Source organism: Athalia rosae, chromosome 1 (genome assembly GCF_917208135.1).
Source record: "Athalia rosae chromosome 1, iyAthRosa1.1, whole genome shotgun sequence".
Classification (NCBI taxonomy): domain Eukaryota; kingdom Metazoa; phylum Arthropoda; class Insecta; order Hymenoptera; family Athaliidae; genus Athalia; species Athalia rosae.
The window spans coordinates 8,125,189-8,147,085 of record NC_064026.1 but is presented as its reverse complement, the minus strand read 5'-3'; the positions used below and the strand labels follow the sequence as shown (position 1 = coordinate 8,147,085).

At 41.2% G+C, this 21,897-nt stretch overlaps 1 protein-coding gene across 4 annotated transcripts in view; it reads left to right on the top strand.

The window, feature by feature from the left end:
- Positions 1-1,448: 1,448 nt before the first annotated feature.
- LOC105685964 (GATA-binding factor 3) overlaps positions 1,449-21,897 on the top strand; it is a 56,831-nt gene continuing 36,382 nt past the window's right edge. Inside the window, exons 1-4 of one of the 4 annotated variants that reach the window (XM_048649130.1) lie at positions 1,449-2,375; positions 8,874-9,511; positions 16,010-17,071; positions 20,481-20,626. In XM_048649130.1, the coding sequence (XP_048505087.1) occupies positions 9,310-9,511; positions 16,010-17,071; positions 20,481-20,626 (1,410 nt within the window). In that variant the 5' untranslated portion in view covers positions 1,449-2,375; positions 8,874-9,309. Of the gene's footprint in view, positions 2,376-4,975; positions 5,267-8,873; positions 9,512-13,388; positions 13,515-14,650; positions 15,889-16,009; positions 17,072-20,480; positions 20,627-21,897 lie in introns of those variants that run through there. The other 3 variants (XM_048649129.1, XM_048649131.1, XM_048649132.1) reach the window with 3 other exon arrangements.

Genomic DNA, 21,897 nt, shown 5'->3' with positions numbered 1-21,897 from the left:
GCCATCCAAACATCGCGCGTGGTGCTGAAATCTCACCCGATCAGCGCGTGAAACCTTCTCAACGGTCGCCCCCAACCCCTCGAACCTTTATTCGCGCTCTAAAAACAAATCGACCTTTCTGTCATCTTTGTTATTTATTTCATCGTCGTCGTCGTTACCTTTGCGTTGTTAACGCTATATCGTTAAATTCGACCTATATGGTCATTATCCACTCGTCTCACTTTTAATTATAAAATGACCTACCAGTTGCTGTACGTTGCGAAAGATTTCTTACTTTCTTATCCTGTATAGGATAATTTGTGTACAGATATTATGAGATGTGATATTCATGATACACATCCGGTGCCAAAATTGTATACCTATCGTAAAATTTTATTTATCTAGTCTATGCGAAATTTTCTATAAGCAGATTGGCAAAAGATTTTATCGTCTACTTGTGGATCCTCCGTTGAAATGTACGTTATACCATGCTATATGATATATATATATTCGCTGTGCAGGTGCACCGTGCATATTACATGCAACGTGACATCACATTATGTCTACCTTATACCTTACACACATACATATACAGAGATTATGTGTCATAAAAGCGCGTGCGCGCGCGTGCGCTAGTAAAGTGCATAGCGTAACACTGATCCGTTAAAATCTCGGTTAGGTAGTTAGATTTTAGATCTTAGATGAGGGAGATTGGCTCGCCTGTATCTAAATCGGCATATCTCATCTAGATGGATACATAAAGATTAAGCGCTGACTGGTGCGCGGTGCCGTATATATACGTGTAATATATTAGTGTATATGCTATCTGTATACGAAGCTAACCATATAACTCGTCGCGCGCTATACCATTATAGGTATATACACTTCTATCTACCGGTATAATCTTCTCTCGAGGCACTTGGCACGTGGCTCCATAATATTATGTGTACGGTGACTTGGCGAATATATGTTTTTGCCGCAAGTGCGATGATTTCTCCGCGCGCCTGATCTCGATTTTCCCGTCCTCCCTGCAGCATTCTCATCATCCCGCGACTCGTTTCGATCGAGAGTTCCATGCGCGCGTAACGAATGCCACACAAAATCACTCGGGAGAGGACAGCCCCGTCGATAATTCCTGCGAAAGTTCGACGCTTTTTTCGCGCGATCGAAAATAAGGGCGAACGAGGGAGCGCGGGAGCGCGGGAGGGGGACGTTGGTTACAAGTTGTAATAAAAGAAGGTCCTCCCGCGAGGATAAGCGTCTCGGTAGTGTGCGGCGTTCGGGGGTGCTTTTGTTTCGCGGAAAGCTCACTTTTTAACCGGTGCGTTGACAGGGGTGGGGGTTAAGTTACGCCCGCGAAGGGGGGTGGGACTCGCGTTGTAGGCGTTGCCACAGTTACCCGATCACGAACGGAATCATCCGAACGGTCGAAAGTGGGGAAGGATACCAGCCGTGTTTTCGTTCGCCTTAGTTCCGCGCCGGATGCCACGATAGCCGCATCGACGAGTCGTGCGCGCGCGCGTTTTCAAATTTTCACTCGAATTGTATAGATGTATCGTAATCGTTGTTTTGAATGTAAACTGACGAGGTTTTTACCATTTTTTACTATCGTTATGACGATAATAATTGGTCAGCCAAGAATTGCGCGTTCGGTTTAATTGAGCGCTTCGATGGGATTTTTTTTCCATCTAAATTAAAAAGGCAACACTCGCACAGTGATCAGATTATTATGTAACATTTGTGAGGTTTATACGTAAAAGTATACGTACACCCGTACCCACATGTATACGTATTTCGGTTATCTACTCGTTATGTGTTCTATCATTATTACATACGGTAGTACATGGGACAGTTCGATAAAATAGTGCACATCCCCGATATCTGGACGTCGAATAATAATTCGGTGCACCGCCGATTATTTGAGTTTTTTTTTTTTGTGACTAACTATCGATAAACGTCGTACTAATGGACCGAAGGTATCCCAAAGTGTGATCATATATTCCGATCGTGATACTTTAGTTCGTCGCTGAGAGGACGTATAAAATTTGACACGTAAGAGGATATTACGCGAGGTTCGAGAAAAAAAAAAAAAAAAACTCGAAGAAAGAAGAAAAATAACGAGACGATCGTACGGATGTCGCGTGTATAATCTGTACATCCGCAGACGTATGTAGGAAAAAGGAAAGAAATTAAAACAATAAAAACCATGTGCTCGTGCAGCGGAGAAGAATTACCAGGTGTGTGTGTGTGTGAAGTGTTTGGTTGGTGCTAATAGCTACTACTATATTTGATAATATTATAATAGTGATAATAAAAGATATTTCGATAAACTTGTTATCGTCGTCACGCGCGTTTTATCTCGCGGCTGGATTGCTTTCTTCGAGATAATATAGAAGGTAAGGATCACCACCGATTCGGGGGTACCTAATACATAGAGCTAGCTAGATGTTATATCTGTATAGATTGCCCTTATCCAACCGTCAAATATAAGCTAAGAACGACGATTAGGTGGATTACATTATCTGATATCGTTTACGTTCGAGGGCAGCAGCGTCTCCACTTTAATGCCACTCATTTCGACACTTTTTACTTAATTTTACTTTTTTCCCCCCAACCCCCATTCAATCACCGATCAAACACGTATAACAGCGCGTGAATTGTGCCGCAGCTACAAAATATCATTTAAATCCCATTAATTGATACGACGAACGTGGTCTGTGTGCGTAAAGAAAATCAGGTTTGTTGAAATAATAATTATTCGCCATATCGGAGATTACAAGTAATCGATGGTGTCGTGCGCGCGGATCGAACGGCGTTATTTTAATTAGTTCGTTAGTATTTGTTTTCTTGATTTTATCGCACATAGAACAACGGAATCGGTGCGACCGTCGCGTCGGGATGGATGCGAAGCGCCTGACCAAGCGTTGAACTCTCCGTGTTTTTTACATCGGCGCGGAGTGATATTTTATTCATCGTATCCCCGTATCCGTCTACAGGCGCACGATAATTATGCGATTAGTGAAACTCGGAGTAAATTAATATTAACGATCCGATATTACGTGCGCGATGATTGCGGATTAAATATATTGATCAATATTCAGATCAAGATGCAGATGAAACGAACGTGTCACAATAAGCGAGACACTCGGTCGTAGATTCCGACCGACGAACGTCGCGGAACGCGATTCGATTGCACATCGTGTCTTTCGTATTTAAAAATAATCGAACTTCAATTTATCTCCGCATAAGACAAACGATTTATGAATCACGTTTTATTCGATCGTTCGAACGAAATTAACTCCGATCAAATTCTCACAGGTGTACAACTACCCGTGCAGAAATATTGACGTAATCGTCGATCCGAAATTTTTATTAATCCCATCGATACACCGATATCGATACGCGATATTGTATCAAATATGAAGTTCGAAGATTTTCAACACGATTCCGTTGTATTTGTTTATAATCTCCCATCGAAACAAAATCAAATAAATAAATATGGTGAAACAGTGCAGTGTAGCGTCACAGAGCAGAAGCGTGTGTCGATGTCCAGTGACCGAACGACAGTTGGAATATTTCGCCGTTAGCTATTGCAGCACATTACGTGCGACTCGGCTCGTAATGTAGGTAAAAAATGGAAAATGTGCCGGTCAATCGTCGACCGGTTTTATCGCGCAGGGTTCCTCCAAGGTTGATTATAAATTCATATCAGTATCGCGATTAGGACGTACGACTATTTTCACTCCTGTAATCTTTCGTTCATTCATTCATTCATTCGTTTGTCTCTTCACATTTGCATATTTATATGAACGTTCGCAATGTCGATCTGTAGACGAGATTCCCGATTACACAAGAATCGTTGACAGGTCCACGTGCGTGTTTGCGATATCCACAAGTTGGATTTATTCGTCGCGTACGAACGCCGGACGTAATTATCGAGGATTTATGAAAGCGTCGCGGACACCGAGTCCGCTAAAAAACTAGGAAAACTCCGCGGTGTCGGGTCCGACGGTGGTGCCTCCGAGTCGATCCGCGCATCCGTTCCATCACCCACGTGCACCGCCGAGTCAAGTTTTACTCGTCAGAGAAGAGGCGCCCGCTAATAATACTGCAACCCCACTAAAATTCTAATCCCCTTTTTTCCGAGCTCTCGGTTCAGTTCCTTCCATTTCACGTCGGTTTAGTTCGCCCCGAAGTTGACTCACGGAGTGAAAATAAAGTTCACGGCTTAGGATCGTAAGAAAATGAAGCTGGGGCTCGTCGTTTTAGTTTTTCACTATTACTATGTTTCTTCTCACGGCGACGGACAGAGAGGATATATCCTCGGGGGGTCCAACCGGGTTAAGTCTTCGAGGTAAGAAGCCTCGAAGAATTTTTAACGCCGCTGCGCAAAGGCAAGAACAAAAAAAAAATAAAAAGAAAAGAAAAACGTATAAGAAAAGAAGGAGAAAAGCGGAGAGAGAAAAAGAAAACTAGTAGTGACAGCGAATCTGGACCGGGATAGGATGTTGTTATACGCGTACATCTATATGGAAACTTATAATAGGCGAGAAATTCGGATAGTTTATGGAATGTCGCAGATCACCGCGTCCATTGTCCCCTCTCGATTTTCCCTTTTCCGTTTCATTCTCTCCTTTTTCATTTGTCTCATCTTTTTTTCTCATCCTTCCCGCCACTTCTTTCGCTCCGGAGGAGTTTTTAAGTTGAAAATTTCCGATTCGATATATATCGGAAACATGCCGCAGTCGCGGGCTCACCTACCGCCGCGTATCTCTTATATTCGAAAATACCGACGGGACGAAGGAAAATGATGTGTATAGAAATAAAAAGTATCGGCAGCTCGTGTATCTGTACGTATATATATATATTTTTTCGACCAATTATAATTGACGAACGAGTCGTGCGTAACGCGAAGAGAAAAATTACAAGAGGACTTCTGGGAGATATTATCGAAAAATTTTCAACCGATAAGATAAAAATAAAACAAATAGGTATGTACATATATGCTCGCGGTGGTCGAATGAATGTTATATTGAAAGTCGATGGAGGTGTCGAAGGTGCCGGTGGTGATCTTATTTCGAACTGATAAGATACAGAGTCAGCAGCTACACGACCAATATCGATAAGGAAAAGTACAAACTCTAGCCCACCGCATTTTCAAATCTCGGTTTTGATTTAGTTTTAATTCTCTTCCGGTCAAACATCATGCGGTGGCATCATCGGCGCATTGCTCGTATCTAGAATTTCGTCGCCGATTCGTCGACTTCAACTTCCTCCACTGTGCCGAGTGAGTATATATGACAGAATAAAAACGAAGAATTTCGAATTGAAAAAAAAAAAATCTATATCATCTCATTTTTTATGGAACATTTTTTTTGCTTTTTTTTTTCTCTTTTTCGTTCGCTTTGCGTTCCGATCGTCGATCGAACGATGGTAATTCATAGTGATCGGTTGTTCGATCGTAGTTTCGCGTCGCATCGCGCTTTTTTTTCCACATTCGATCGTGTATAAAAACTTGCCATCTATTTTTTTTTTTTTTTTTTTCACCTTTTTTTTTTGTCGTCACTCGTCAATTTACGCGATGAACCAAATAAATAAGGAAGCCAGAAACGTGTTAGATTATAGGGGATACGGATGAGACGAGGATTATTATCTGCCAAGTTTATCGAGTATAAATTCGAAGAGATTATCGTCGATTATCGTTCATCTGACAATGATCCTGAAGTAGGTAGCGCCGCTTATAATATACGAAATTTGTTAGCAATTAGCTCCTGCGTATCTCTGTTCGACTACGAACTACGTTAAGCTACAAGTGAATAAAAAATGGCGCCGCCGTTCCATCGCCCGTACCTAATCACTGCAACTCTGATCACGTTATTTCTAGTTGAGGATGGCTTTTTTCTTTTTTTTTTTTTTTTTGTCCGATTGCGTACGACCAATAATTATTGTGACTGGAAACGCGGTACCCCAAAGTAATTTTTAACGAGTCCCGCGTTCAGAATTCATCGTCTTAATTATTTTCGTTAATAGATATTCGGACAGTCGTTGAAATTTTATCACAATTTTACGTCGAGTTGAAAAATGCGCTACGGACAGTTGATAAAAGTTTTTGGAACTACGCCTCGACGATATCAAAATGTCGGAAATGTTAACAATCACTGATCAACCTCTAATAATACAATTCCACCACTTCGTTTTACTGACACCGCTGCACTGGGTAAAAACACAACCCGGTTTATACATATATAAAGATGAGAGACGATGAAAAAAGATCGCTTTTTTCAGAGATCGGAGATCGTAGATTCAAGTTAGCTGGGTGGCGGTATAGATCGTTTGATATATACGCTACATTATACGACGATCATAGATGATAAATCTCGAGATGAGCTCGCGCGCGCGCGCGCGCGCGATATATCAGCTCACGATTAATACAGGATTTTTGATCGCTGTATAGGTTGCAGCTATTGCGGTGACGGTATTAAATAGCTAAAAGATCCGATGCTGTCTCCGATATGATTCGGCTAATTAGTACTTCCGATTCAACGTTATATGGCCAGGTATGGGTATACGGGCACATATCGAACAGCTGACGTTAATATACAGCACATTGTTGTAGCTCACGTACACATATGTGGATAAATTTCCGTTGCTCTATCGTTCATCGATGATCGATGTATCTGCAATTAATCTTTTGTATATGACTCGTTTCGCGACCGTCGGCTGAGATTTTTTTCTCTCTTTTTTTTTTAACGAAAGAAATCGAACGTTCGTCATATTTTCGAAGTCCGTTGTAAAAACTCTAGTGATTTAGCGCGGAGTGAAATATAATATTCATTTCATACGTGTACGCGCAGACCAGCTGCGTGGATAAATTAAGCAATTGGAATAAGTAACGAGAGAAGAAAAAGAAAAGAACCTCAGGATTTTTCTTTATCTAAATAAAATTAATTAACTGCCGTTCGCGTAGGTGTCCCCGTGTCACGAATATAATCTTATCGTGTGCGTGCCCTACCGACGTTTCGTTATTATCTTATCTTTTATTGTTTTCAAGTATTTTATTTGCCTTGGAAGAAAAATCGAACACATTTTTGCGACTTTCCATGCCCGCGAATCAACATACACACGGTTATATTGCACACGTGTTATACGTGAACGAAGGTGCCTGAAACCCAAAAGTGAACTAGAAAACCACGCGATTTTTTCCAGTTTTTTTTTTTCTTTACGTCGTTCCACAGAGATCGCTGTAGATTATGTCGAGCTTATAAAGAATTTTTGTTCATTTTGTCGTGGAAAATTTTGTCATAATTTACTGCGCGTAATGTTGTAGTTCTCCTCAGCGAATGTGGAGGACTACGTAGATCGAGTAATAAAATGTGCGAACACTTTTTTTTCTCTAAATTTCACGGATCTGTCGTTCATGGTATGTACAATTACGTCGAATTTATGAATCGAACATGAATTGACGACTTGTTGAAAAAATACAAATTTTACCACATTATGCACCGAGGCAGCATATCTATGCGTCGCAGAGAAGAGACGTTGCTTCGCTGGTTTCTCGAAAAGAATAATTTTCGCTCTAGTCAAATTGAACAAACGTGTATTTCAAAAAAAATTAATCGCGAATCAATGATGTCATAGAATTTTATTCGCGAGCCAATACAGATTTGTTGTAACAATATGTTCTTACCAACCGCTGACGTCGTAGCTGTACGTCTTATCGATCGAAATCGAAGCGTATAGCTTCGTATCGCGTTAATGACGACCTTGATCGAGAGAAAAAGAAAGAAAATACCCAACAAAAAATGTAGATCATTTTTTCGATAAACAATTTTGGCTTATCTTTCAAGAGTTTCGAGTGTCGCCTATATATCTGTGTAATTTCTCAATCAAATTTTCGGAGGCAGAACAGAGGAAATGTACACGAAAAATTGATTGATATTTGTTACGTAAAATTCGAGGTAGAGGGGCTGATTTGGATCGGGAACTGATTAAAAAAATCGACGGAAGTACGGATCGAACGCGACGAAAGACTATGTTCAATTTCGTCAACGGTGTAACTTACGCGTATCGAAGGGGCATCGTCCGCTATTCTCCACGTTCTTTGAGGTGGGCGACGAATTCGAACGTCACACCGTACGTGTCGGATATCTATAGCGATTCCGAATAAGCTTTCGATTATATTGATATTACAGCGCACGAGCACAGGACGATTCAAATCTTGGTATTGTATTGTATACGTGTTCTACACGTACGTACAAAGAGGCATCCGCACATCGATAGGCGACCGATCCATCGATCATTATATGAAGTTATTTTCTCAGCGGAGATACTACAGATCGGAAATATATATATATATATATATGTGGAGTAGTGGGTACAGCTCATGCATGTAACTGAGGTATATCAGCAACGCGGTTTCACATAGACACGATTTACAATACGTGTAAAAATATATAACTATATACGCAGTTGACTGCTCGGTATGTGCGGCGCGGCTACCGCGGCATTTGTGTACGAATGTAAATAGATAATATAGTTTATTATTTATATATCACATAATCATTAATTACGAAAACCCCGCGCGATGATCAGGTTATGTGCCCGGTATATGTTATACGTATAAATATGTATTTATTTATAAATTATACATACCTACGAATACAATTTGTCCGAATCCAAGCGTACGTATATGTATGTATGGATTATATACCGTATATTGTAGGGAATATTATGCATGCGTACATATATTATACACCGCGATTATAAATTTAGATAGAGTCGGACGTTTAATCGATATCATTAGTCAAATTGTGTATCGTAACAATGTTCGTCCATGCAGTGAAAAAAAATAATAAGATCGAATGGTAAATATCGTTTTTGATTTTCTGTTTCAGATCGCAATACGCTATAATTTATACATCAGCTGTTCAGGACGTACACGTCACATAACGAAGAAACGAGGATTATCACGTTACACGTACAAATAGATTGCAAATTCGCGTTTCGAAAGGGGAAAAGAAAAAAAGAGATTCGCAATTCATTTGGTCCCTTTTTTTTTTCGTCGATTTCTCGTCTGTTTTTTGTTCCTTTTTTTTCCTAATCATTCTATCGTTTCCTAATTATTTTATCGTTCGTTCGAAGAAATTCAATTACAATCGCCGCGATCGATGATTGTCTTTGCATACGTGGTGTGACAAATAAAGTAAATCGCGGGTGTGACGCGAAGGGATCAGAAGTCATACGTTCGAATATCGAGATCAGAAATTTTTCGGATAAACCCATTTTCTCGCACGAACTGACAAGAGAAAATCTACAAAAATTCTGGACATAATGGACATGAGCAGCGAGTCGAGCTCTGCCCGATGGTACGAGCCGCCCAGGGGATCCCTGGAACCACCGACTGGATCCGGGTCGTTGTCTGCGGGTGGGGCTGGCGTCGCGACGGCAGACTACAGGGGATACTACCCTCACGCTGCACCTACTCCTCATCACCCTGCAGCGGCGCACGCCGCCGCCGCGCACTACGCCCACAGTAAGTATACCGATGCAATTCGGTACGTGACCCGTTAGGGTCGTACCTTCGAAAACGAAAAAAAAAATACCATGTCCACGTAGCGATCGTCCAACGAAGCATTTCGTACCGATCAATTACACGAGGCGGGACGAATGCGAAACATATCGTACGTATTAGACGTGCAGGACACAATTTTCAGGCGTCACTGTATGTATAGAATTGTATTTTACGTTGAACCGAATCGCCAGCCATATTGAAAATGATTGATGTTGCACCCGAAAAACTTGATCGCTACTGTAGTCAGGGAAGTGGTGGAAAAGTCGGGGGGAGATTTTCTTCGGATCGTGGGCAGGCCACAATATTATACCGTATAACGTAAGAGTTACAATATAGAAGAATTGTCCGAGACGAAGGTGGCCGACGAAGAAAGGAATAAGGTAACAACAATAACGCTAATAATAATAATATAAGTTCCGAGATAAAACACAAGAGTCAAGGGCCAAAAATGATCGTATACGAGTATGTGGCGAGAGAGTATGTAAGGGGAACGAAACTTGATCCGGTCGGGCAGATCTCTCTGGGTCCAGGAACGCGATATCCCTGATTCGTGCCGACGTGAAGTTGATGCAGCATCAGCGCGGCAGCCAGCAACGGCAGCAGCAGCGTGGTGTGGATCATACTTGAAACTCCGCCGCTGTCACGATCCGTGAGTCCGGGATTCATTCTCTCCTGGGTAAGAAACGAGAGAGAAAACGACCAACAAAAAAATAAAAAATAAAAAAACGAAGAAAATTATCCACATTTTTTTTCTAATCGTACCAAAAGCATCTGAAACACTCTCGTGTTCGTCCGACAAAATTCAAGTAGATATTCAAAAAAAGAAGGTAGAACGGACAGTTTTTTGTACGTACTTACAATCAATCATATGCGTACACGCGATAATTTTGGGATTCGGTTGTATAGGTACGTGTTGTACGTATTATATTTGTATATTCGTGGACGACTGACAATATTCGGTGAACGCGACTGCAGCGTATAATACAGTGCGATCGGGATGAGGGTCGCGTTATCGATTCACGATATATATATATATATATATATATATATATATATATATATATATATATATATATATATATATAGGTAAATAATAATTCTATCGATATAATAACCGATGGACTTTCCGTGTGTATCTGTCCTGCAACCGTGATGGTGCATGGGATATTCGTTAAAAGCACATCTACATCGTTCGATTCCCTCGTGTTGTACAGTTATAGGTATACACCGATATCGGGATGTAATCCAGATTCGTTTTTTCCTTTCCTTTTTTGTCGCCGTTAAATTGACATTGATGCGCAGGTAAATTATACATATAATTACGTATGTACGTGTATATTTATGTTTATTATATATATATGTGTATAAAGTGAGAGCGTGGCGAACGATGAACGTTCAAGTGGCGTGCAGCGGTGGCGGCTATTATCGCACTTTACATGGACACCTATATGCATATAAGTTGTTTTTAATAGAATAATCGCGAAAGCGAAATTCGAATGAATTTATCTAAAAACGACACGAAACGTCCACGTGAGAAAAAAATGTAAAGTTGCCCCAATCGGACGATTATCAACCTTCTTTGTTTTACTTCGCTTTAGAACCGGCTGTACAGCTGCCTCGTACTTTGAAAAACTTGCGTAATCGTATACGACTAAATTTTCTATTTATCTCTGGCCGTTTTTTTTTTTTTGCACGAATCCGACGATGATTTCTCTCAATCTCGCCGCGGAGACTCTTCTCGCGGCTCTCGCAATAAAATCTCATATACTTATACGAACTAATGTACATACATATGTACATGGTATATAATATATAGTGTATTCCTTATATTACGTCGGGGGGGGGGGACCGTTGTTGCTGCTACTTTAGCTCGGTGCTGTTCATTCCGCTGCAGCGGCGGCGGCGGCGGCTCGACACCCAACAACTCCTGAAGTAAGACGCCATCTTGCGCGGAAACGTGGGCCAACGGAAGGCGGAGCCAAGTTAATACAGCTTCTGAAGTTTCTTTACAACTGTAACGTACGTACGTACGTACGTACCTATACCGATACCGATACTCGTGCATCGTTATTGCCGCCAACTCTGCGGCGGCAAGTTCGATCGGCGGAATCGAAGACCGAGTTTTCGAACGCCACCCGGTTACTCTCCGGCTTGGACGAAGAAAAAAATCGAACGAACTAATATCATCGACGATCACATCGAGTGGCTGAAAAACTTCTGATAACTCCGAGGGATTCTTCGGGTTTCCGCAACTCGTGTAATGCGTCTTTACTAGCAAGTTCATTTGATGTGCAACCTGCACGTATGAACTGTTCGGGTTCAAGGCGGGTCACTAACCGCGTGTGTCGGGCCAACGCGACACTTTTATGTATGTACATACATACCTACGCGATATCTGTGGTATACGACTTAGGTGTACCGTGGTATACGTGTACACCTATCTATCTATAATTCTAAGAGCACACGTGTCAACAGACGTGTAATGAACACTGCAGATTACCGCTCGGTAAAGAGACTTTACCGTACTCGATGAAGTACGAAATTCAAACCATCTCTCCTTGTATTCAAACGCTTAATCAGATAAGGAGTGTGGAACACGTATCTCATATATATACGGAATATTTATCAAGAATCAGCTGCAACAGTAGTCGATCGTATACACATATACGCGTATACGTGTTTCCGTGTACAGCTAAGCGCGTCGTTCACGAAACTGAAAACGAGAAGAAAAAAATTTGTCACACGTTATGCGAAACGCACACACGTATAGGACGCGCGTTATCCGCTTCACGTATACATTTACGGAGTGACCATTCATCGGAGCGCGCTACTAGGTGTACGGAGCGTGCAATTATTTAAAGTAGCCTTTGATCTCGAGTCGAGTCGATGGATGAACTCTGATTCATCTGACGCCTCTGCATCGCGTAAAATCACACGTCCGTATATATTCTTTCTATTTCGCAAATTGAAAAGGAACGGACAATTGGACGTTACACGTGTATATCCCCGTGAAAACACCCCGCGTTGCGATCGCTCGAAAATTAATTCGCTAATGAACGCAGGGTCGCCGATGATTTTCCCGTATCATCTGAATATACGCGTGAAAAACAGGTGTGTGCAGCTTCTCTATCGGGTGGACTTTGAATTTTTTGTTTTTTTTATTTTTTCCCACTCGTTTTCACACGATCATTTCAATCAACTATGAAAACTTGGTAAAGTAAACGAACGAAGTTCGGTGCATCAGAGTGGAATAGAAGAATTAATACGTGTGCGTATATCGGTGTACTGCACTCGGTATGTAATACACGAGAAATATGAAATATATTATATGATGCAGGCTGTACGGTTAAAATACAGTCCGATGTTATCGGCGAAACTATCAGGCTATCGTGATCTGCGTTACGTGAAATAACGGCAACTATATATTTTTTTAATACGTATACATATGTGATATTTGCATTTTTCAAACTTATACATATTCATGTTTTATACGTACGTATGTATCTGGTATACGGTGCTCGAATAGGCGTACGTGTACTGTACGTATAAATTTTGGCGTATAACTCGAGGAGTTTATGACCATGAATATTTGGACATTTTATAAGTTTTCTTCTCTTTGCGGTAATGTACGCGAATTAAACACATGCGTAAATATATGGCGCAGCTGGTGCGATCATGGGCGCGTATATATATATATATATATATATATATATATATATATATATATATATATATATATATATATATGTTATAAATAAAATACGAAAGCAGTGTACGCTGCGGTTTTCAAGTAAGTAGGTGTACAGGGATTTATGTATGTTCAGGTGCAACGGCAGCGAGTTTATAACGAAACTTTATAAACTGAGACGAGAATCGCGTTTGGAAAGCTAATGATGTTTTACCAGTTCGCGAAAATACATAAAATCTGCCACTGCACCGCGATGTATAACGAATGAAATGTGACGTGCGTAAATATTTCTTGTATATTTTCATGTATACCTATACAACATGTATGATTTCAAGTTCTTTGCTTTTATATACCGCGCCGGACTGTGACTGGAATAATAGTGTATCGTACCTAATTTATAAAATATACCGATATTCGAAAAAGTTGGGGACTTATGGGCGGTGCATGAAAAATTAAGACGCCATATTAGATACGGTCTGCAACCTGTTTTCGTACACCGCGTATCTACACAATAGTGCCATGGGAATCCACGTTTATCCCTTTTTGTATGGAGACGCTCACGATCCACGCGTACGTCTCTGATTCCGATGCATTTAATGGGAATAATGAACGAAACTCTAAAAAAAAACGTCCGGCGCAGCTGGTTCGCCGACGGAGTCGAAAAAAAGTGATCGAGAATTTTTCGAAAAATTCCCCTCGTTATCGTCACGCATCGGACAGCTATACAATATAAATATAAATCAGAGGGGGTGAAGGTTCGGCGCGCGTCCTCCTCGTCGGTGGTCGGCCATGTTGGTATCGCGGCGCGAACGTTGCGCGTGATTTTCATTTGTATCGTCTCTGATCTGGCGGGAAAGATAAGCCACGTGGCAAAAATATATAAACCAGTATAAAGATAAAACCACGCGAGATTCTACCGCGTTATACGATATGCACATACATGTTTAAATTAGGTATTTATTTACTCGTTGAAAAAAAAAAGAAAGAAAAAATTTCCTCCTTCTATTTATTCAAATTTTTTATTTCTCTCAACGGAAATAAATGGCAGGTGAAAATTGGGAGGAGGGTGCGCTGAACCTTTTTTGTTTCTCTATTTTATTCCATGTGTTTGAGTTTTATGAGTAAATGACACACGTGTACGCGTATGTGTGATACGCACTTTACGTACCCACGTACCCTAACACCCTATTCGCGTTAGGGCAATTGCACAGGGCTCGGTAGAAGCCAATGGGAGAGCGTGCACGAGCACCAAAGCAGGGTTTAAGCTTAAATTAATGCTCATAATTCAGCGTGGGTGGCAAAACAGTCTTGTTATCAGCGTATGGCGCGAAGGTGAGGGTGGGGTAGGGCGTGGGGTTGGGGTTGGGGGTGGGTGGAGAAGAGGTGGAGGTATAGAAGGTACGTTCGGTCGCAAGAAACAGTCGATATATCGATTACATGCTCAGCCAACTTCACAGAGCGCCCTCGAATTACAAAAGCTACGATATCGTGGCACTACCTGCTGCTCCTCCTGTAGTAGAATATCCATGCATACGTATACGTATACCTGCAGGACTGTGCGTAAAATAGAAACGAATAAATCTAGGCTCACATATACGAATAAATAATGTACATAATGTACGTTAGACACGTGTGGAAATTTATTATGTACCTACCTATGTATAGGTACACTACTTTATTTTAATATATTCGGAAAGCAACGGCGAACGCGCGCGCGCGCGCTCGCTCGCGCATCTCGAAACCAGTGTCAATATTTGTCTACACATAGCTATTTTTACATACAGCTATATCTACATTTATATTATACGACGAAGCCGAAGTAAGGTATAAAGCGTGTAAAGTAAAGCCTTATATGGGGTGGACGGGAGGGGTTGCGACTATGAAATTAAGCGTTATATTGTTCGCATTTAAATTTAATGGGATTTTAACGACGCTCTGTATATATACATAGGTATGTATGTTAAGGACGCCGCGAGGTTTCTCGCAATCAAACTAAGATTAGCGCAAAAAACTACCCTCTCTCGGTTTTTCGACTCTCTGCGATCCTCTTATCCTCTGCTTGCAAAGAGAAAAAAAGGATCATCAAGGTAGATTAACACGACGTAATTAGAAGAGTTTCGGTTCATGTACGAATGTATATATGTATAGGGTGGCGATAAAATCACGGGAGAAGGACGTAATGGACGTATAAATATATAAATTGATGGAGCAGCTTTGTTGTAATACGAGACAAAATGCAGACGTCGGACATATCTAATGATTATATTGTGAACATCCTGTGGGTATTTTTGTGCAGAATCCACAATCTGTGAGTTTTAATCTACCGGGGTATTCTTCTCACGTTTTATTTAACCGCCTATAAGTACGCCGTTATATCGATGACATTATACCGAGGAAGAAAACTTGTCCCGGGTAATATAAAGTCCCGGTGTATCATCAAGATTTGGAAACAAACGGTAGCCGGTTAAAACCACCTTAGCAATAAATGCGCGGCTGCAGATGACGATCACGAAAAAGACAACTGAAATATAATAAAGATACTAATCGGTATATATACGACGCTGCGTTACAGCTCCGCACACGTATACATACGCCATTTTATTTCGTTCATTACATCATCTGCGTATAAGATCACACGTCGCGATACAACGTATATAATACATATAGTTTTGTACAAATGTTCGCAAAGAAATTATCCTCCGTGTAAAACAAACGGCTGATTATACTGCACGTAGATATAATACGAGGTTTTTTGTTCTTCAATTTTTCAGGTCGAATGTCATCGGCTGGCGTTACGAACGGGGGTGGAAGTCAAGTTTGCAGACCGCACTTTCACAGTTCGGTTCTCCATCCGTGGTTATCGGGCTCGACGGCGGACAGTAAACCCTGGGGTTTCCCGTCGACGACAGCGTCGACAGGAGCGACGTCCGGTTCCGCGGAGGACAAACCCCAGAGTCCGTTGGGCTCCTCCTTACCCCCTACGTCGAGCAGTCTGACGAGTCACGGTGGCGCAGCTTCCGGGCATCACCTCTTCTCGTTTCCACCGACGCCTCCCAAGGACGCGACACCCGACAGCATAACGACCAGCACGACGTCCAGCTCGAATAACAACAACAACAACAACAACAACAGCAGCAACAACAACAACAATTCTAGTTCACTGGGACTCGGCGGTGGAAGCAGCGAGTATCAAGCCGCCGTTGCTCACGCCGCCGTAATGGGAGCTTTCATCCATCATCAGGACGCTTTGGGATCGACGTCGGGTAGTTCGTGCGACGTGAAACCGTCGGTGATGCTCGGACATCATCACGGCGCCTCATCGCCGCCGCATCAGCACAACGGTTCGAATTCCGGTCAGGTGAAACAACGGGAAGGTAATAACCAGTCGTCTGGAAATGGTTCGATTCAGAACCAGGCGAATCAACAGAGCGGAGGTGGAGGTGGAGGAGGTGGCGGGCCGGGGGTTGGTTCTCATCAACAACAGCAACAGCAACAGCAGCAGCAACAACAGCAGCAAGATTATCAAAATCAGGGCGCGACCTCTCCCAGAGATTCCTATGCCCCCTCTCACCACGCGTCCGCTGCGGCCTCGCAGTACGATCCCTCCGCCGCTTACAATATGTACCAACACCTTCAATACTCCGGTCATCATTCCCACAATCACCCCCACAACGGCGCGACTATCTTCTCAGGAACCCATCACCCGACCACAGGCGTACCCGGGATTAGCCCCGACGCTAAACTACTAGGTTCACACGGGAATACGCCCAACTCACCCGGGTCGCAACAACAACAGCAGCAAAAACCGAGGAACAAATCCAGAACGTCCGCCGGTAAGCGGGACCTCCAGAGAATCTTTTGGTTCTTCTTTTCTTTTACTTTCGTTTCTCATCTATTCACACATTTAGTTTATGGTTTTTGGTTTCTCTCATCCTTTTTGTTTTTTTCTATTTATCATACTTGTGATTTTTCGTTTCTGTCTTTTTGTTTTCCGGTTTTCGTTTTTTTCTTCTGTTACATTTGTCTGGTGGAGACTTTTTTTTTCTTTTTTGAATATCAACGGCGAAGACGGCGACGGAAATTAAATTTTGGTTTTCTTAAATTTTTGATTCGAGTAAAATACTGAAATTTCGACAGAGCTGTTATCGCGTAAAAGTTGATAAAGTATTTTATAATTTCGTTGCCGCCCATCGTCCGATTATCGCGATCTCCGTTCAAGTTTGTCATTGATACACGTTGATTTTCGCAACCCCTCGGATAATTTCCGAACTCTTGTTCGATTCGATAAATTTCTGCCGCCGAATCTTCTTTGCATTGGCCTAATTTTTACTCGCCTCTGCTGCAGCTGCCATTTTTCTGTAATAAAATACCTATTAAAAACTTATTGGTGGTGGGATTTTCCGAAAATTTTTCATTTTCTTTCTATCGATTATTTTCTAAAAGCTTTCTCGGTGGCGGTGAAGTTTTTGGATAACGTTTGCAATATTTTTTCATAAACTCAAATTTTTCTCAAAGCCCCATTAGTTCCACCCTGATAACTGGCGATTTTTGGAGGAAAAAAAAAAAACATTATGGTAACCTTTCCTTTCAATTTTTCCGTGGAGTTAACTTTGCGTTTATTACAGTTATTATGATCATGTATCGCCGGTTATAAAATCATCATTTATTCATCTCAATTCCTTTCATTATTCATTCTTATATTAATTTTCGTTATTACATAATAATAATATATGGAGGGCACACGATTTTTGTATTTTGGCTCACTGGTTTTTTGAGTGGCACCCACAAACGCGCACGACACGATATATGAGCACTTTTTTGATGTGGTGTTGCTACAGTTTTTATCACAGCAATGTAAAAAACAAAAAAAAAAAAGGAAAAAAATAATTACAAAAATTACATACCGTGTAATATGTGCAGTATGTGAGTACGTACACACACGTATATGCATATTCGAGTATATGTGTCGTATGACCCCCGAAGAATTTCTTTTTCCCTTTTTTTATCGATAGAGCAGAAAAAAGGAATGAGAAAAAAAAAAAAGGTACAAAAATTATATGGAGAAGTATTTTAAGACTGTGAAACTCGATAGGTACATACGATACAGGCGAGAAAGAGTGATGAATAAAGCAAAAAAATGCTAGGAATAAATAAAGAGAAAAATAATAGGGAAAAAGCAGGCGGTTCGTTGAAAATGCCGGATACCGTGATTGCGGTAGGTGATTGTCCCGCGAGTTGTATATGGTATACAGGTATAGCAGATATTACGTACACGTGTATACCTGTATATCCCGTGGTAAAAATCGTACAATCCTAGGAACAATGGGTTGCGACTTCACGCCGTAGAATCCCGCTAATTAAGTGACTTACAACAGGCGAATGGTAGTAGGAAAAAAAAAAAAAAAAACGAAATAAACGTATCGCGATGAATTTAGAAAATTAACTTCGGGTACTCACATAGACGTACAACATACGTCCATCAGGAAGACAAAAGAGAAAAAGATACCTTTTCTTCTATCTCATATTTCGTATATGTACGCATAAAAATTTTTCGTAAATTTGAAAAAAAAAAATAATTTTCCATTGTTCATATCAATTTGAAAAGATTATTACGTTAATAATGAGGTGTGTAGAATTTTATTTCACTCGTCGTTCGCGTTTTAATGGGGTATACTGCCGATATAGGTATATATATTTACTTCGATTCATCATCGTTTTTGAAGGGTTGCCTCCAACTGTCCGCCCATCTCATAAATGGTGAAGCGGTACTCAATTATTCGAATCAACCGATCGATATTTATTATATAGGAACTAACTTTATCCGGGGATAATCCCGCGATCCTCGACGTATCCTATGTATAAGTATGCGGCGCGAGGTATGACGGTTAATGAAATGAGTCGGTTACTTGTGAAATTATTAAAGATAATGAAAAAAAAGTATTATGATGAAAATAAAAAAAAAAACAATCAACGTATCGACGCGTAAAATATCATATTGTTCCACGTTTTATCATGTACGTTTATCATACCCATATAACGCGGAGTAATGAATAATTTAACCATATAGAACTTCCAAATTTTCGTCATACAGATATAAGAATTCGATTCACGACCTTATGGTTCTCATCGTGAGCTTTGGAAACCTGTGTAGATGGAAATCGGGGCGAAAGACAAATCGAATTATGGGTTCCACCCCCGCGCGTGCACACGAGCGAGGAGCTGTGTAACCGCGGGATAAATTAGGGGAGGCTGCTAGACGGAGGCTCTTGATATTCGTTCCGTATATTAAATACCATACAGGCGAGTGTGAATGAAATCTTGATGCAGATATCACTTGGGCGTTTAATCGTTTACGAAAGATGTCGAGGGATGTGAGTGTTGACCTCGAATTAACCTTCTGATCGGGCACACTACTCTGTTATGAGTTATATTCCCGGGTGTCAGGTTCTCTCGAAGATTACGTAGTCGCCTATCTTACGCCGGGAGAAGATATCATTGAGGTACATAATGTGCGCGTTGAAGAGGTAACGAATAGGAAAAGAAAAATTAATTACTAGGTAATCAATCGGAATGGGAGATCGAATGAAAAACGCGCGCGCGATTCCTTCAATATAAATTTCCCGCATCGTTATCCCAAAAATCCAAAATTAAACACCCACAAACTGCGATAAAGACCCCGATTTTTGTCGCTCGACAATCGAATTGACACGGGTAATATGTATCTACCTATGATACGAAGGTGCGCTATCATCGATCGATGTATTGTGTGTCACACCTGTATAATTAAGTCTCACTAACTAATGTCACCACCCTTATATTTGGAAAAAAAAACCCACAAAAACATATATTATATATGATGAACGATCGACCGACGCACCACCACCTGTCCCACCGCCATTTCTCTACGCCTAAGATGCCGCTTTGCTCTGGTGATCGCTTTTGGTATGTCTGTATGTTACCATGCATGTTTTTTTTTCATCTGGGACTGCTTTCGAAATAATTATTATTATCATAATATTTGAACAATGTCATAATGGCTTACTTACGTATACCGTAGAAAATCGATCGATATCTTGACGCTCGTCACCCGGTGCAGAATAAGTTTCGAACTCCGATTTTCCATTCGAGTTGAAATTCACTCAAGTTTTGTAACGACGTTCTGCACCCGGCGAAGGCGATCGCGCCGTCGGGGCCCGTATTAATGAATTTCTTTTCTCTCCCATGGAAAACCTGAAATCGTAGAGGGTCGAGAATGCGTCAACTGCGGAGCAACGTCAACCCCTTTGTGGCGACGGGACGGTACCGGTCATTACCTCTGCAACGCCTGTGGTCTCTATTACAAAATGAACGGACAAAATCGACCGCTCATCAAGCCAAAACGACGACTGGTGAGTAACGACTATATATACAGTATATCGAAGGAATATTCGCTCTCCCCCTCCCGAGTTTTAATCGTTCGGAACGAGAACGAGGTTCCTAACTCGGAGTCGGAGATTAAAAAATCAGTCAAACGTGATCGGAATAGTCGGAGGATCAAAATATGAGAAAATGCCCACCGTATGCGGAGAAATTACAGTATTTATAGCTGTGGGGCCCTTATATCGATTTAAAGTATTTCCGAGAGTGACGCGTACATATTTACTATACATTACATAAACCCGAGTCGTTACCTTCATGTAGCCTATAATTTAGTCCTTCTGCCCATCGCCTCAAAGGGATATTCCATTGTTCGATTTTGGATGTGTGTACTCACCACTTTTTTTTCACATCCCTATTCCTTCGTCAATTTTTTCCTTTTTTCACGTTACCCACATGTATACTTATTTCTACGTACGACGTAAAGAACGTTTCTAGAGTAAATAAAAAATTTATCGTATAATTTCCCGTTCGCCAGTGATTTGGAGGCTGTTATACGCGTACTTTATATGCACATACATGTATTCGATGGGAACGTGAAATTTATTTCTGACACTTTGAGGGTACATTAAGTGCGTACGTCTACGTATACCGCAGGTGCCTCCAATTTTGATGGGATATAATGTACACGATTTCCATTTTTTTTTTTTTTCTCTCCTCTTCTCTAATAACTGTGATCGTTACGTCGTCGTGTAGTCGTAGCGATATTTGTGTAATATCGTGACTGATCGACGCGCATCCTCCGCTGTCATACGTCTATATTGAATGGACTTTTTTCCTCCTTTCGAAGAAAATTTTTCAACCCTTAGAAAGAACCGGTGTCGGCAAAATCATTTTCGTTAATCGACAGCGATGGATTTCGACGTGAATTTCGTGGAGACTATCGAAACGTTCGCCGTAATGACGACAATGACGACAATAATAATAATGCAATGTACGCGGACAACATCAAAAGAGAGGGAGAAAGAAAGGAGGTAAAAACTCTTTAAAAAAGAAAAGGCGGGCGCTCCACGGGGGTATGTAGGTAAATGGATTTGCCTTTGGCACAATGTGTCGGTATATATGTACGTGGTACATAATATGTATCATTTTTACAAACGATGGGAGCGGGTAGCATCGAGTCCCAGATGTCTAGCCCCCAAAAGAGAGGCGCGATTAGGATCTAGAAAACAAAGCGGACACCAGGTATAGGCGACGCATGTCACATAAAACGAACGAATGGCGAACCAACGAACGTTGCCTG